Source organism: Bombus vancouverensis, chromosome 5 (assembly GCF_051014615.1).
Source record: "Bombus vancouverensis nearcticus chromosome 5, iyBomVanc1_principal, whole genome shotgun sequence".
Taxonomy (NCBI): Eukaryota; Metazoa; Arthropoda; class Insecta; order Hymenoptera; family Apidae; genus Bombus; species Bombus vancouverensis.
In genome coordinates, this window is record NC_134915.1 from 14,671,543 (window position 1) to 14,690,335 (window position 18,793).

At 35.2% G+C, this 18,793-nt stretch overlaps 1 protein-coding gene across 8 annotated transcripts in view; it reads left to right on the forward strand.

Moving 5' to 3' along the window:
• Shab (Shaker cognate b) overlaps window positions 1-18,793 on the forward strand; it is a 69,657-nt gene that overhangs the window by 15,522 nt on the left and 35,342 nt on the right. For all 8 annotated transcript variants that reach the window (XR_013058367.1, XR_013058368.1, XM_076618569.1 and 5 more), the window contains 2 exons: window positions 6,003-6,849; window positions 14,861-15,159. Coding sequence is in view for 6 of the 8 variants with exons in the window: in XM_076618569.1 (XP_076474684.1) it covers window positions 6,003-6,849; window positions 14,861-15,159 (1,146 nt within the window). In the remaining 2 variants the exon portion in view is untranslated. The remainder of the gene's footprint in view (window positions 1-6,002; window positions 6,850-14,860; window positions 15,160-18,793) is intronic.

The following is an 18,793-nucleotide window of genomic DNA, read 5'->3' on the forward strand; positions in this document are numbered from 1 at the left end:
CGTTACAAAAGCACGTGTACGTTATACATAGACGATGTAGGATTAGCAAAAGAGTATATAACATGCTAGCGCGCACACTGAATTAATCTTTAGATAGATCACAAACGGATTACCACGTAGACCATAGTGTAGATATTTCTTTTCGTGTACACGTTGAATTCGTAGCACTATCAAGCTAACTATAACGTGTAACAACTGTGCAAGAGAATCTGTGAGGTACTTAGGCGACATAATTTTTTTTACAAATATGTTGTCTCATATTAATACTTGCCATATACACCACAAACAATACACATTGCACACACTGTTGCTCCAAGATGAAACAGTATTATGCGGGGTACTGAAATAGCACCTTTTATCCTATCACCGACTCCAGATTGTCACCAAAGATTTTCTCTATTCACACGAACGTACCATACATATATATAATACATATATGTATATATATACCTATATCCTGTAACATCATTTTTCGTGTCTCTCTGTTATCCTATTCACATGTAGCTACATAGATGTGGACGTTCGATGTGACACGATGATAATTTTCATTGCTTTTATCCGACTTATCGGTACCCAGCACGTCACGTTAACCGCTTTAATGGAAAGAAACGGAAACGCTCTTCGTCGAAGAAGTCCCGCGGAGGAGTCACTCCCTGGAGAACTCCTTACCGTACGTCCAAACATTTCTCCTCAATGCGTCAATATTACAGAAACTATTGATTTTCCACTATATTTAAACCACGTAAGGGACCGTTGGTCAATAACTGTAGCTACTTCTGAAAGTGTATGGTTATAGTCATCGGCAACGTTAGACATTGGGTCTTCTCACAATTCTTAGTTTCTTTGTCCATATCGAATCCTTTGCGTTTGAATAATACAGTGCAATCTCCCTATTCAAAAAGTTCCTACGTACGTTGTACGTGACTGAGTAATCACACGAGTATAAGGCAAGTCTCGCGCGGAAGAAATTTATTCGAGGACGAGATGATGCGATCATCTGTTCTGTCGAAGTCGTTTATTTACGATGTAACGGTCGTGTTATGAATCGACTAAGAAATACATGATTATATGGAGATTTCATTGTATTCGGGTCTATGCGAATTTTGAAATTTTATTAGCTTCGTTGAATCGTATTTCATTTACGTAGATTTGTTTAATGATATTATTTATTTATTCGTAATATATCGATACACTTATAAGTCAAAATGACTTTATATCTGAATAGGAGACAGGGGCAGGTTAATGCCTTATCTCACTTTATAATCTTTGCAATTTTTACCCTCTATCGCTTAATGGGAAATATACTAAAGTATACTTTGTTTTTTCCTCTTTATGTATTATAAATGAAAATTTGAAAAAATAGAACACAGTGTGAGTAAGTAAAGTTGTTAAGTTGATACATGTGTGAAACATGTTGGTATGATGTTTGATAATTATTTTCGTCGATTAAGGCGTATCTACTATTTTAGTTCTATTGATTATTCATTATACAGTCGATATAGGTACGGATGTTTCCTGTATTTATGTATTTAATTTCGGCAATGATAATTGCAATATTGATATATGTTAATTTTGTATATTTTTAAACGAAACTTAAAAGATTTGAAATAGAATTATTGAAAGAGTAAAAGGTTTCAGCAGAATTTTAAAAGATTCGCATAGATCTGATTTTACAAACATCCAAAGGGCACGTACTAGTTAACGCGTAAAGTCGAAGGTCATTTTCTGCATGCAAGGCAGATAAAATCAAATAGCATTCAAGAATAACTACTCGGTAATTACTTCATTAAGGTTGTGCTTCCTGGCGAAATAAGAATCAGTTATAAATAATATTATTACTTAATATTTATCAAATTAAATAATATTCTGACTAATATTATAAGCTGTGGAACCCAATTTTTACAATAACAGATTTCTATTTTTTAAACAGCTTCACTTATAAGGTTTGAACGTAACGTAAGATTACTTTAATTTATATAACACGAGTGCATACTAAGTATCAAAGACAACAATCAAAGACTTCAGTCTCTTCTCAAAGAAACGTAAGTTTATCTGTTTTAACATAATTGTGCAGTGTCAGTTATTTATTTTTTCGAAGAAAATAACATGTCGAGCGATGGTTTGCGCCGAACCGCTACAGTTTATTGCTTCATTTATATATATATTTATATATATATATATACTTGAGCTTAAGTATTTTTAGCGAAGTACAACTCGAAGAAAAGAAAAAATTGTATCATCGAGTATTGATAGTTTCTATCTGTCCCCGCTTTGCTTCTAGAAAATGACGCGCGCTTTAAAATGTTAACCAGTATGGGTCTACCAAAATTGGAAAACAAAATACATACTCCGCAACACGTGCATGATAATAATTTCTACAACATACCAATGTTGATGATTACGATCTAGCGTATTCAAAATTTGAGATAACGTCTATACTCTAGGGAGAAAGATGTTAAAACATTTGTAAAAGATTATGCTGAAATTTTTCATTTCGAAGTTCAAACTTTGTCATTATATGTTTTGTTGGTGTAAGCAAGAAAAATTTGTATATAAATGAAAAATCGTAAAATTAATAAACGTACGAATCTTCATTAAAATACTGTAGAAATATTAAAGGAATCGTGATTAGGACTAAATTCCGTTAAATAACTAATAGACTTATCGTTATTCTAATATCAAACTGGAATAGATCCACGACATAACCAGTGGTTAAGTAGTCGTTTCACTGTTTCTGTGAATGCAGAAATGACAGCGATGAAATATTAACGCTACGTATTAGTCGACGTTTAATAGTTACTTGTTTGACTATAGTATTTTTCTCATTTTATTAGATATGTAAAACATCGACAAAGTTTGACTGTAGAAAGCCGGGGTACCGTTCGCAAATATTTGGGCACGTTCATATTGAACAAATTTATAAAATATATCTTAAAAAAAATTCGTTGATCCAGTATTAGCCTATGATATTTAACAACCATATACAGCTGATAGATATTAATGAAAAAACTGGATAATGTTAATTAGTATAAATAAAAGAGTAATAACTGAACTTAGACGAAGATTGATCCTATGTAAGCACATGAATTTAATGACTTTAAGTGACTATTTAATATTAGATGTTTTAGAGTGATTGAAATATACATTTCTAGTCGCATAGAAGTGTCAATTATTTATTATATATAAACATGAAGTTTTAAAGGAAGACACGCTGTTTTCATTGAAATTTATTAAAAAATAAATGTTGTGTCAAAAAGTAAAATGTTATCAGCAAAGAGATGATTTTGCACTGAAACTTCAACAACTATAACGAAATAATCTTTTAATTAAATTGTACAAGATGTCCAAATATTTATGGACGGCCGTGTAAAAGTATTTCATCGTACGGTTTAAATATTTCTTTTTATAAACTTGTCAATGCGTTCAATAGTCATCTCGAACGAATTATTTTCGTAGCACGATTGCGAGAGTAAGCAAAAGCTGTGAGTAATTCGGCAACGATCCACCTATAATTGGTCTTAGAAGAACATAAAGATTGCTTATTATCTCTCATCGACCGCTTTTTTACGCGCATCAGTTCTCTTAAATTTTTACAAGATTACATTAGTTTTGCAACAAATGTATGCCGTAAGCTTTCTCTTTCTTCCAACTTTACGAGTCTTCTCTTTCTTCCTTTTTTCCCTATACTTAATCCATTTAACGATATTGTAAAAAGATCGCATAACACAGCTTTCTGCAAAGAGTTTCGATATCTTGCACAAGGAGTGTTCCGCACAAGCTTGCACCAACGCAAGCTTCGTCGATTATTTTCATTTCTTTACGTACCTTTTTGACTAAACTCACGAGTACGCCAATTCCTCCACGACTAACAGAAGTTCATCGGTGTATTCGCGGAAAGCATCGCAGCTGATTGCATGAGAAGCTGCGGATGTGACAACAACCCTTTCGTAACTTCCTTTTCTTCTTCACCTTTCGCTTTATCGACTAGCACCAAAGTCTTACACACTCGGAAGCCAAACAACTTCGGACATTTTACTAAACAGAAACGACGATAGATTCTTCAAATTACGCTAACGTAGTGTCACATTTATTTTTTACCATTTTCAAGATAATACCAGGTAACATATTCATAAAGTAATAACAAAACAATAACAAGATTAATCTTTTGCGATCTGAGTTAGGTTGAATAATTTATTCCAAAAATTGCTTTATACCCGGTAAATTATTTTTGAAGATTGTTCGCGATTCGACTGTTTATACTTTCATATTTTTGATTCAAATATTTCCACCGAGCCTCGTGATCCAGCAGATTTTATACGTTAAAAGCAAACGAAAGTAGAGATCGCAAGGGGTTAATTGATTAAAAGTTCGATCCTTTACAACGCGATGGTAAAGCTTTACTTCCGAGTGTACGAGTTTGTGTTACCCGTAGTATAAATATGCGAAGCGAGCGCCTATATTTATTTCAGTTAAACAGACTCGCGGTAATTTTTGCTACATTTCCCCGAAGCAACGAATTGATTTCGCTTTGTAGCGATTGCACTAGCGTGGCAGGTTATTATAGGACACGAGAGAACTAGCTTCGGTTGGTCGGGCATTTATTTTATCTACTCTTCCTCTTCTTCTTTTATTTTTATTTTTTTTTTTTTCGTTTTCGAGGCTTGGTTGAGGGTGTGGACCAAAGGGAGCGGGGTTTTGAAGGGAGTAAATGAAACATGTGTTAAATACGCATGCCGAACAATGTACAAAATACAACTTGTATAAGTCGAGCGACGTCGGGCAGACTGCCTTCAAACGACGAAGATACTCCTTGGTGCAAACATCTGGGTATCTATACGTTTCTATGGCAGTTTTCGGCGATTCTGTTCACTGGGTTCATTCGAGTCCTCAGTTTCGCAGGAAATGCTTTAGAACGTTATAGCAGTCCACATTACATCCTCCCCCATCCTTTTTTTCCTTATTTTCTCGACGCATCGTTTCGAAGTCGTTTGGAGGATCCACGACAAACGTTTCGAGCGTATTCTTTTTTATCCTTGGTCGTACAGTCGTCTACAATGGGGCCCTTTTTGCACTACTGTCTCTTTTAAAAATCTCGTTATTGAAGTAACGGTGGCGTTGAATCGAAGATTCGAACGATAAAAACCCGCTTCTTATCGTAACGGCACGTCGGTCGTTGTTCTATACGAGGGTAACATTGTATTTGGAAAAATAAGCTTCTTTACGTACGCAAATTGTTGCTTGCTTCGTATTGTACATTTTTTCGTACATGTAAACAGACTACTTACGCTTTCCTTCTATTTTGTCAGTGATCGAATATGTTGTTATTGTATTTGGTGTATAATTTGGTACATATTTTTGAACGCTTTCGTGCAGTGAGAGCTTTTGGTATTTTCTCTGTTTTTTGGTAGTTGTTGTTGCTTATAAAAAAAAGCAGGCTATAAATAAAACTATTATATTTTTCTTCGTATTTCACCGATAACTCACATGTTGAGAAGTATTTCCATGTTATATCCGAGTCTGGACGTTGTGAAGAGATACGTATTTCCGGTTGACGGTTGGAATTCTTATTTCTGATCCAGCTTTTTGTCGACTTTCGTGCGATAATAAGAAAAAAGAAAAAGTATCATAAATATGGTAAACACGGTAACGCAATCACGGACTACACGGAGTTTTTCTTCTTCCGTTCTTCACGTTCGTCTACCGAAGTCTGCTTCATTGGCTATTTCCTGTTACGATAACGATATAGGAACTGTTACTATTTTCAATTTTGTCATTCCACTACGTTGCGTTCAAATTACACATGGAAAATATAATAAATCACACGAAACAGAAACGTTCAATTGTAGAAAAAAAGAAAAGAAAGAAATATATACGATAGCCAGTCGACCGGGGAAAGTTCTAGAAAAGGTGCGGTAATTTTAGTTTAATCGCAGCAAGAATAGTAGGAGATGAAGCGATCTGACGATGTCGGTATTTGACCGGTTGATCCGTCGGTTTTCCAGGTGATAGCTGTGATATCAATACTCTTTATTGTGCTTTCGACGATCGCACTAACTCTCAACACCATTCCTAGTATGCAAGTGAATGATGAGAAGGGGAACTTTCAAGACAATCCGCAGCTCGCCATGGTGGAGGCTGTGTGCATCACATGGTTTACCCTCGAGTACATGCTTAGGTTCAGTGCCTCGCCGGACAAGTGGAAGTTCTTCAAGGGTGGTCTAAATGTGATCGACCTGTTGGCAATACTGCCGTACTACGTATCTCTGTTCCTGGTCGAGACGAACAAGAACGCGACCGACCAGTTCCAGGACGTGCGCAGGGTAGTGCAAATCTTTCGTATAATGCGGATCCTGAGGATCCTGAAGCTGGCCCGCCACTCGACCGGGCTGCAGAGCCTTGGCTTCACCTTGCGTAACTCGTACAAGGAGCTGGGCCTGCTGATGCTCTTCCTGGCGATGGGCGTCCTTATATTCTCGAGTCTTGCCTACTTCGCTGAGAAGGAGGAGCCCGGGACCAAATTCATAAGCATTCCAGAAACCTTTTGGTGGGCGGGCATCACGATGACCACCGTCGGATACGGCGACATCTACCCCACGACCCCGCTCGGCAAGGTGATCGGCAGTGTGTGTTGTATATGTGGTGTCCTGGTAATCGCGTTGCCCATTCCCATTATCGTTAACAATTTCGCCGAGTTCTACAAGAACCAGATGAGACGGGAGAAAGCCCTCAAGAGGCGAGAGGCTCTTGAAAGGGCAAAGAGGGAGGGCAGCATCGTTTCGTTCCATCACATCAACCTGAGGGATGCCTTCGCCAAAAGCATGGATCTCATCGATGTCATCGTCGATACTGGTAAGCGACGGACCACGAGGAGGATATACACACTTACTACTCGAGTTATATGATACGCTCTGAAAATACACCGATCTTCTGAGAATCGAATGATACGATCTAACGGTAAAGAATATCGGAATAAAGAAAATTAGAATAACTAGAGTAAATTTACTTGATAGTAATAGTTGGTGCATAAGTAAATTGCAGGGAATAGGTATAATATATTTAATAATAAATCAGAATAAGATGATACGAATGAGGATGATTGATTGCAGAAATGCTACTCTGTTGACGTTTTATAAATATATGTACTCGCTCGATATGGTACTCGTATATATTTTAAGGCAAAGAACACTAGAATAAATTTACTTTATAGGAGTAGTTGACGATGATCGATTGCGAAAATGGTATTTTATTAATGTTTTATATTGGTGCTCGGTACTCAATTGAAACGATACTCGTATAAACTTAAGGCGAAGAATTTTAGCATAAACGTACCTTATGCAGCGTATTTGTGGTGTACAAGTAAGCTTTTGGACATACAACATTATGGTGGTTTAATGGGGATGATAAATATTATCGCAAAAATACAATTTTAGTTATGTCTAATAAATATAACAACCTGAAATGGAAGTCGAAATATTTTCATTGCTAAGAAATTTCTACTACTACGTTTCCGATGTTTCCACTATGTTTATTGGTAATTTTATATGCACTTCCATACTTTTGATGAGGTTTTTTAGTATAGCATGTTAGTTAATTTGTTAGTTTTATCTTTCTGCTTTTATGAATTTATCTACTACTTTTCTAGGTACTGTAGTTGAATGTATTTCGATGAATCGCCAATTAAATAATAGGAAAATCCTCTTTCATTAGCCATAGCTTTTAAAAATAATATTAACGAAAGAAGGATGGTTTTTCCCTCAGACAACTTTGTTTTTTCTACAAACAATTATCAGAATTTACTAATTAAGGCCTGAAATGATTGGGTTCAAGAAAACACATATGAAAAGGTAGATAGTTGAGTGCAAACGTACTAGGCAAATATTTATACTTAATTATTTCTCGAGAACGAAATGTCGTGTAGGCAAATTTTGTTCTATTTTTTCGACCTCTTTTTCATACGAAATCATTCTCTTCCGGTTGTGCTTTCAGTGCATCAAACCTTATATAATGATACAAGTTATTAATGTATAAGATAAGATATATACAATATATACAATATAATACAATAAGTATATAAAATATAATTTTTTACCGGAAGGTCGACAGATTGAAACATTGAAGATTGGTATATCGTTGAAACGTATCATATCTCGAGTATATGTGCTTCACCATCACGAGATCAACGTTTTCGCGCTATAGTCGGGAAAACTTGGCTACGACTACGGCTTGCTGTTTGCCAATTAACGGTCTAACCGGATCGTTTTCTCTCGTGCTACTGAAGGTTTTCGTTTTTTTTTTTTTTTTCGTTGTTCCCTAATATTCTTTGTACATCGTCGCATACCTTCGTTGCGCACACGTAGATCTCAAAAGTTTCACCTGCTTAACTGGAATTCCTTGTATCTTTCGCTAACTTTTATTGCGACGAATCTCAAATATGTCCAGGGATTTAACGAAAAGGAAACCAATTAGAAACAGTTCAGTGCCGTTTAGAATGGAAAATAGCGATGTCAACATTATTCCAGTTAACAAGGCGCGATCGTACTCCAGAGTGATACTGAGCGGGACCTTGTCACTCTCTACGCCCATTAACGGTGTTCTTCTCATTCGTTTTACTCCGATCATAAATATACTAATACTAACGCACGTGTGCGATACCCGAAAAATGGAAAATCGCAAGTTTTATCGTAACGAAACGTTAACAATTTATCAACCCTGACGCAAGAATGATGAATTTATCAGTTCTGGCGCAGGAGCAAGGTAAAGAGAGACCACACTGCTAGAGAAACACTGACCACCCTTTTTATTGACTTTCTCATTAAATGTAAACTGCACCATATTCATAAATATTCATGAATCATGGGAGGACACAGAACAAAACTATTGTCATTCATCGATCGTGTTATTTTCATTCTCTATCGCAGTGTTTCCCAACCTCTTGCGAGTCGCGACCCCTTCTCATTAGAATCAATGTATTTATACTGTTAATAATTTTCAGGGAGCGAGTCAAGGTCTACCGTGGTCGAAATTGAAGAAAAAAGGAAATTATGGTCTTGCCATAGCGTAGAATTAGAATAACACAGAGTGTTTGATAAACCTTCTGGTCTTAAATATGTGGACACTTTGATCGATTTTTATTAACGGTATACCAATGCTACTAAAATATATGAATTAACGACAAACTAACGATCGATAGTATACTTATTATGTTCTTGTGAAATCAACATGTGTATATCATATTTCATTTTAATTAATTTATTTGTAATTAAGACAGACTCTCATGGAGTTAATTAGTAAAGAAAGCACCAGGTTGCGAATTAACAACAGCGAATATCCTAAAAGAATTATCCAGAAATGCTCAAATGTTGCAATGTATTACATGAAATTTAAATTGTTTATTTAAAACCTCATTAACGGTATATTAAAATTAAGTACGCGATTTGTCGAAATGTTAATTGATCTTTAATATTATTACTGGAATTGATCACGATAGTTTCTCTATGTATGTAGCCTGTACTTTATCGTATTTGTAACTTGACGGCGAGACAAATTGAGAATAGTGAACTTTTTATATAACGAAATTGTCTCATAATGTTTGACACTTTAACTCACGATCATAGTAATGTAGGTCAGAAATAAGCAAGTGTTCACGTACTTCTGAGCAGTAGATTATGCGTATAATAGGGCGGACCTTTAAGGAGATATTCTACTGTAAGACACGGTTTACAGACTTTCTTTGGTATTTTTAGAAAAAAATCATTAAATAGTCTTACCGATATAATTACCTTGTACACATACTTGTCCATGTTTCAGCGACATTTGAAAACATTTTTAAAGAGAAATAATCAAAATTAACAGCACTGTATATCCTCAAACGTATTCGTTTAAAAAACGATCTTTTCATAGCTTCATGATTCTGGTCATTATGCTGATCCCTGTACATTAAAAAAACCAAAAAAATTCTTGATCGACATGAGTTTGTCTATATCGAAGCTAGTAGCAAAAAAGTCAGTAATTAAAAAAATCTCAACATTTTCAACTTTCACTAGATATACAAAATTCCACATACAAAGTCCCGTATACACGTTGGTCTACTTTTTCCTTTGCGCGTAACTTAAGTCAAGACTACTTTACGTTTAGGAACACAAAAAGATCGATTCTCTAAGCGAAAATATGCAGTAGAATGCTCCCTTAACATGTTCCGAATATCCGCATGAAGACCTTAAGTCTCTTCTTCCCATCGATTTTAAGAAGTAGCGTTATGATCACTGATAAAACACCCCGTTAAAATAAACAAAACACCGCGAATCATAAATAAATAAATTTTTGCAGAAAAATAGTTGCAAGTGAAAATAACCGTAGCGATCCACGAAGGAAACTTAACGACTCGTTGGAGGTCGCGACCTACAGGTTGGGAATCCTTTGCTCTATCGATTTTGCTTGGTAGATTCCTGAGAACGCCGACATGGCAAACACAATCATCTTAAATCGTATTCCATCCGATTCACATATCTCGACTACTAGCGTTTCGTGTAATCTCGATTCTCATACAGATGTTGGAAAATGAGCCCACTAATCCTGCGTCAAGGTTGATGAATTGATGGCATAATGAAAAACATAATGGATACCGAGGCTGTTTTCAGGTCACGATATGTCCGGCGTGGATGGTAACAGCAAGGAGGGGGAATCCGTGTACGGACGCAGCCCTGCCCAGACCAGGTCAGGCTGTTATCCTAGCTATGAGCATTACGGTCCCTCGTGGCGTCGTTGCGGTGCCTCGTTTTCCTGCTGCTTCCTCAGTCAACCTAACGATCAACCTACCACGCCGGACAGACCGAAACTTAACTTCCAAACTAATGATCTCTCACTCGCATTTGGAACGACTATCCGGCACACTTGCCCGAGATTCGAACATCACCGACTCTATGCCAAGGTCGATGCCGACAAACTAATTGCACCTACCTAAGCTCACGACATGTCCGACGTGGATGGTAACGAGCTATTTTATCGATATATTTTTGGTTTCGCTTCCGCTACTTTCTCGATATACGGCCTACGTATAGATAAGAAAGCAGCCTACCACGCCGGACTGAATCAGGACTTCGCTTCTTCTTCACCCAGAAAGGTTAATCAATTATATTAACACTAAAACCCTGAGAGATATCATCCTATCCACGTAGAACACCGACGGCGATCGTTTTCATCAAACACAGTGTTTTCATAATTTCAACGAAATAAATACTGTTTCGTTGAATTGAGCTCGTGTTAATTGGTTTTATCCCTTGTATAAGCGATTAATTATCTCGTATCGAAATATCGAATTGTATTATGAAATTACAAGGAACGAACAATCAGTCGTTTTACACGGAATATTTCCGATTGATACGATCGACGCGTGTATTTTATTTAAAATTCTATACTTTGCGAATGAATATCATTGAATTGATCGAATATATAGGGTGATCACAAGTTTTTTCATAAGACTGGTGCGAGAATATTCTGTGAGTAGAAATAAGAAAAAAAAAATATCCTCTAAATATAAGATCAGAAATGCTTGATTGTGGATACTTATACAAATTAATATTTTTATCAACGCTATTAAACAGATGGAATTTAAGCGGAAATTAGTTTTATCCACTGAATATTGTAACGAATACTCTATATTCTATATATTTTTGCATCTCACGTGGATTTTCGTATCTTTAAATTTAAAATGTACAACGAAGTAGAGAATATTGATTTTTCGACAGTTCTATTTTAAAATATTTACCAGACTTAAATACAGGATTCACGTCTATTAGAAATTGAATTTATTACATTAAAAATTTCCCACAGCTTCTCTTTAATTTCGATGAATGGTACACGTACCACTGGTAGTACGTGAGAGGGTTACGTGAATTATAGAATCTCGATTATCCGATGTGACGTGGACATGGTCTACCTCGGGTAATCGAAAACTCGGATAAAACGGAAAAGTCTATTAGTGTCCGCAGCTCGTATGATAAGATACATAGAAAACATTTTGATAGCGTTATGTTGTACATGTATCTAGGATTAATTAATTACGAAATATTAAATTCGTGCTCTTAAAAGCTCTTCGTGTTAAAATTTCGAAAAAGACGAAGTTACTGTAAAGTTTTGAAGCACCTCGGATAATACGGAACTTTGGTTAAACGAGACTCGAATAACCGAGACTCCACTGTATTTGTACAACGTACAGTATACAAATTTCATCGTCATCGAAAGTAATCATGCGAGATATTCTTTTCTTGGTGATACTGAAATTTTATTGCTGATGATATGCATTTATGAAAAGATTAAAAACCTCTGCCTTGTAGTAATTTCTGATAAGTATCAATTCTTGTTGAGAGAACTTTCTTCTCCAGGAGTGAAGGTCCGATGGCATGACGTGATGAGATCTCGAGCGATCTTGAGGGTCGAAGGTTAATCTTCGTTGAACCGTTATATCGAATACGAAATAAATTTCTCGTTACCTATATTTTTTATATAAGTCTCTAATGAAACATTTATACGAGCCTAGGAAATTAACGAGAAATTTATAATATAGTATATTCAATTTCTCGCAGATCTCAACCCTGTATTTATGAGAACGGAAAATCTTTTAAAATGGAGTTAATGGAAATGTGTACAACATCGATCTGTTCATTGATATTCCATCGAATGAGAAGTTATATCTCGTATTTTTGTTATAACTTTTTATTGGAGTATTTACGGTGGCTACAAAATGTATTCGCTATCGAAAACGATTCTTTTATGAGATTGTATATATTTCATTTTCGCAGCATAAAACTTCTACAGTCGTGCGAAGGTACCACCAAACGATGCGAAATTTAATATACTTGGACATAATTAACTAGTACGTATATGCTGTGATAAATAGACCGGTGTAGCAATATTTTTCGCAGCCTTTGTATATGAACTTATTTATATTCATAAAATATATTGGCACAGTTTCGTGGAAAAAGCCTGGGACACCCTACGTAAAGGAAATAATTTATTTTTATATTATCGTATTTCATGCAAACTCAGAATTTCAAAAATATATATCATTTCTTTTGCACAATTACATCTTACAATTACATAATATTATTTTTTATTATTTTTATCATATTATCTTGCAGAATTTCCTAAGAAGTGCAGTTACAAAATCTTTGTATCTGCAATATTTTAACAAACCTATTGAACATCAATATTCCGTGGCAAAAAAAAAGTATGAAAATAGGTATTAAAATGACCGTATTCGGAGTTCTAGTGATAACTAACACCTGACACACTAAGCACGATCAGTCATCTTTTTTTGTTATCGCACCTGCGCCATAATTGATAAACTTATCAAGGTGCGAGAAAACGCACGAACTGGACATCGAGCCTCTTGCCAAATCGTTAGATGTCCGGCGTGGATGGTGAGCAAACACTATTAAAATTTATTGATATCGTTTATATCGATATTACCTTTGTCGATGATTTATATTTCGAACGTTGATAAGAATTTTATTTTTAGCAAGTATGTTTGTTTGATATCAACAAAAAATACAAGTGTATATATATATTTATTTAATTATTTGTTCTTTCTGTAATTAAAATTGTTTTATATTCATGAAATAATATTGATCTTAGATACGATTGGGAATAAATACATCAGAACACTGATGATACCATGGAACACATTTATGTACAAAATATTCTCAAAATGGTACATTTGAACATTTAAAGTAAAGATCTTTTTAAATTGCAGTTAAATCTTTGAATCAAAATTAAGATGATTTTTAGAAAGAGATCTCGGGTGAGGAATCGATTAAGACGAAGATCAATCTTTTGTTCGTAAATTATACATATGGTATAATATGAAAATTTTGTAAATTATTCGAAGTGACCGATCATTTTCACCAATTATCAGAATTCAGTTTTCCAGATGAGAATTATATCCTTCTGAACGAAACGTATAAGCACTATAGCTAATATAACGAACAAAAATGAAATTAAAGTGAATGAAAATGAAAAGCTGCTCATGTTCTAGTTCATTACTTGTAATAAGCAAAAAAAAAAATTACCACACGTCACATGTAGTATGAATGTGTCATTCGATCGTGAAAGCTAATCACAATAATCGATCAAGACGTTGTAATACTTTCCCCGAAAGAACAGAAACTTGAATTTTGATAATTGGGTATCGAAAAGTATCCAACGATCGTCTTACATTTGCTTTCAAAATTCATTCTATTGAAATCAACGTATAAACAAGACGTACCAATCACAAAAGAGTATCAAAGTACAAGATCACGCCAAGAATCGTCTTACTTTTGCTTTCAAAGTCGCGTCAAATGCATATCTCATCAACGAATACCTAAACGTTCGGCGTAAGGAATCACGTCAATCAGAGAAAATATGCTGTACATAAATTGCAACTGGGATAAAATTCTCTTCGTAATCGTGCTACGCAAAGCTCGCTAATACGCTGGTATCTATGATTTGCCATATACTTGTCCTGCTATGCTCCTGATCCACCTAACGACCAGCCTACCACGCCGGACCAAGCCGAAACATTTATTTCCCATTATTCGTATACAATCGAGCCAAGCCTACTTGTTAAAGCAAAAAAAAGCGTCGTTCATCGAAAAAATATCGCTGCATGCCTCTTTTCTTCCACACCTTCTATACATATCTATCTGTCTATCTGTCCTCTTCTCTCCCTTCTTTTCTTTTTCTTTCTCTCTTTTTCTCTATTGGAGTACGTTGTCGAGGACGAGTGCAAAAGTTGGAGCGAATCCTCGCCTATTCTTGCGTCAAGGTTGATTACCGATTACGGCATTGTGAAAGACAGAACGGACGCGGAACCTGTTTCCAGGTCACAATATGTCCGGCGTGGATGGTAACAGCACCGAGGGAGAATCCGCGTGCGGACGCGGTCCTGCCCAGACCGGGCCAGGCTGTTATCGTAACTATGAGCATTACAGTCTCTCGCGACATCGGCGCAGCGCCTCGTCCTGCTTCCCAAATTTGCCTAACGATCTGCCGACCACACCGGACAGCCCGAATCGTCGTCTCCTGGACTTTGCTCAGAGCGTACCCGGAACTCAGAACGACGATTACTTTCACGACGATGTACCAGCCCAGCACGTGAACCAAGGCAATACCACACCTAGCGTAAGTCACGTCGTCATACCTTTTATACAGTCCTCGTTATGATGTATGATTTTCCTATGTGTTTCCTTTTATTTTGTGCGTGTGTGTGTGCGCGCGCGCGCGCCTGAAGACTAGGCTTGCACGGGCGTTTCATGTTACCGCGATCGGACTGGGCTCGATTTTCGTTGGATCTTAGCAAAACGGTGTCACTCATGTTCGTTGACAGTCATGTTCTTTGTGAATCGTTGGTGTTACGTTTTGAACGGAGTAAGCAAAGTTGGGGATAATTTTTTTTGATGGAATTTGATCCCTACGTTAATCTGGAGGAACCAAGTCTGTCTATAGATTTCCAGCGTAATTATCCCTCGAATATATTTTGTATTGGGAAAATGTTCGAAATACTTTAGACGTGTAATTTTATGACAGCTTTCAACCGATTTTGTCTAGTTTCCTGTTTCGAGTGGAGCGGCGAATTCTTTGATTATTTTTTATTGAGAATTTGTAATTTTTAATCTTATTCGCGAGTTGCGTTTCACGCGGAGAAAATACAGCGTGCTCCATTATAAATCTTCCCACGTTTCGCAATTATCTTTGGAATTACATTTTGTTCGAAGAAATGTTTCAGAACATGTAGCATTTGTATTATTTCGTTCTTCACTTTGAATTGAACAAGCAAATTGTATTTATGTAGAGGGTTTTACTATGAAAATTTCTAAAGAAATGAAATTTAAGTAGTTTATCTCTGTTTTTAAATCAAGTTTTAAGTAGTTTATTTACATATTCTATTTTTATATTTTTGTGTATTACGAACTCTGTGCGCACTTTTGCGCCTTTAAATACTGCACAAGTTTTTCGCGACAGTTTTCTCGAATTAAAGATTTTATCGTCGGAATGATAACATAACGCGACACCCTGCATAAATATGCGATATATTAATTCAAAAATAATAAGATAAACTTAACCAGATGAACGTAATATACCTAATTCAAATGATCATTTCGAGATATCTACAATGTGTTTCGTGTTTAACGATTATTCTCAACGGATATGAGTTTCTGTTTATTTGCACAATCTCTTCGCTTCCTATCGCTTTCTGATAGCAATTTGCGTTTGAAATGAGTTTCGTAGTTTACTGAAACCATAGCGTCGCCGAGTGTAATATAATCGTAATAACATCTCTTTCAAAAATAAGCAGCTGATAGAGTAAGTAAAAAACGCAAAAAAGGCAATAAAATCATTGTACACATCTGTTTAGAAAATTCTTCTTCTTTGATGATTTTAGAATTTCATACTTGTATTTCCTACATTTTCCAATATATTTTCTAATGTGTCTCGAATATAAAGGTAATGAAAATTGATAGTTTGTTTAGAAGCAAATGGTAAATCTTATACAATCAGATTGTATACCTATTCGTATAATTTTTCTTTTTAATAATTTTCAAATTCTAAATTTATACCTCGATATAAATTGACAAATACAAATTAATTGTTTGCTATAAATTGAAGTTGATCGATTGCTACGTAAAAGTTTGTTTATGACGCTTTCGTTATGATATGCGTCTGTACTCGTTGTTAAATAATATTTAATTATTCCATTAATTAAACAATGTATCTAACGTAGAAAAAAGTTAAATATATAGCCTTAACACCTATGTTAAATCCGATAAAAAGGAAATTCGAGCCCGTCTGTAAGGATAGAATCGTTCGTAAATTTTTAGTATCCGCACATGGCTACTAAAGGCACGACTATCAGAATGTCAGTGCGGTCACATTGGATGCAAACTAGTAGTAGAGTCTGATTTTAATCAGACCCAAGGATGATATGTATATCTTATACTTTCAAGACATATATCGTCCCATTCGCTGTTCTGTTTACTGTTACGAAGAGTCTTTTCACAGATACTTTGTCAGTTAATTTCAATAAAAAAGATACTGTTTTACATATAACAAATAATATATGTATGTATACCTACAGAGTGTTCATACTAATATTTCGAACGATTTTTTTCCAACCTTTTGCAAGAAATCAATGTAACAGAAAGAAGTTACGAATTGAAATTTATCTGTGTCGATTGGACAATGTTTGACGATAATGAACATTTTGAAAATATCATTTTCCATCGCGTTACGAAGCTAACGTAGCTTTGTTTTTTTTTTTTTTTTAATGAAATTGTATACTTTCTTTTTATCAAACTGAAAATGATACTTCTATTCGCAAAGTAATTTAGTTTATGATACTGGAAGTAATAATACTTGTCTTTTTCGCTCAGTTTATTTTTGAACAGTGTATATACGTACAAACACAGCACGTTGAAAACATTTCTCACTTTATCCCCGGTCTAATAAAATCAATGAGGATTAAACACATTAATATACGATAGTATAATTTATATATGCTAAACTTGAAAGACTATATTTTTTTTTAATACATGTTCAAGCAATATTTCGTTCTTTTGCAGAATCCAATTAATAGCTTTAGTTTAATTGATTTTCATGAACTACTGCTCTAGTAATTATTTTCAAGCAACGTTCTATGTTTATCAACTTTGTTAATTTTAAATAAAAATACGTACATTTTATGTTTACGAAATTCATTTTAATATGTTCAACAATATAATGACAAAAATCAAATATATAATTCCATTTGATACATTTTAGTAGTCATTTAGGAATTCACTATGAAAAAAATATTTTCCAAATATTTATTATCACTATATGTTATTCACTCAATACAGATAATATGTAACGTGTTAAAAAAGAAACCCTGTATGTGTATATGCATATATGTGTATGTAAATAAGTTATAAAACATAAACCAATACCGTAAGTTAATGTTAGTGTAAAGTATCGTTTTCGCAAAAACAACTGCCATTGTGTTAACATACAAAGCGTTGTACAAGACTGACGCATATTCTCTAAATATAAAAGTTACCCGTGTGTGTGTGTGAAAGCATTTAAAAAAAAAAAACAAAGGTGTTGTATATTTATATCGAGCACACTCACCGTTCCTCTTATCTCAAGACTTATTTTTTATCTTTTTTTTTCTATTCATTTACTATCTACCATACATGTATGCATCAAGTATAACCGCTGCTTTTTCTTCGATGTAATATCTATTTGAACGAATGTGCATCCAATGATATCGTTCTTGTTTGGAATCGATGTAATCTCGTTGGTGTCGAATAGCCACGGCACAAGTTTGTCTTTTCACACCGCCGTGCCCTAGTGAAGTAATAAATTTGCAACGATACGTCTACAATGGCAGAATGACACGATGTACCCAAGCACGCCTAGTGTGAAACAATTTTTCCATTTTTCCTTTTCTTTTTCTTTTTTTTTCTTTTTTCTATTTGGTCTTTCGTGAGAAAAGAAAGCACGTCGAGCGCCGAAAGGAAAGAAAAGAAAAGAGACCAAATCCGCTCGATGTGCAGCTTTTTATCTATGTGTGTCTGCTTGATTTTTCCTTCTTCTTTTCTTTTTTACGGGATACCGGTGACAAATTGATCCGGTATCCCGTAGAGTTGTGTCTACCTTCTTATCCGTGTCAGCGAAATTGCTGCTAGAATCTCGAAATCAGGTCTGGCACGAACACAAAACGAGTAAATATTCCCCTCAACAGTTTTGTATGTGGCTTAAATTTCGATGGGATATTTCA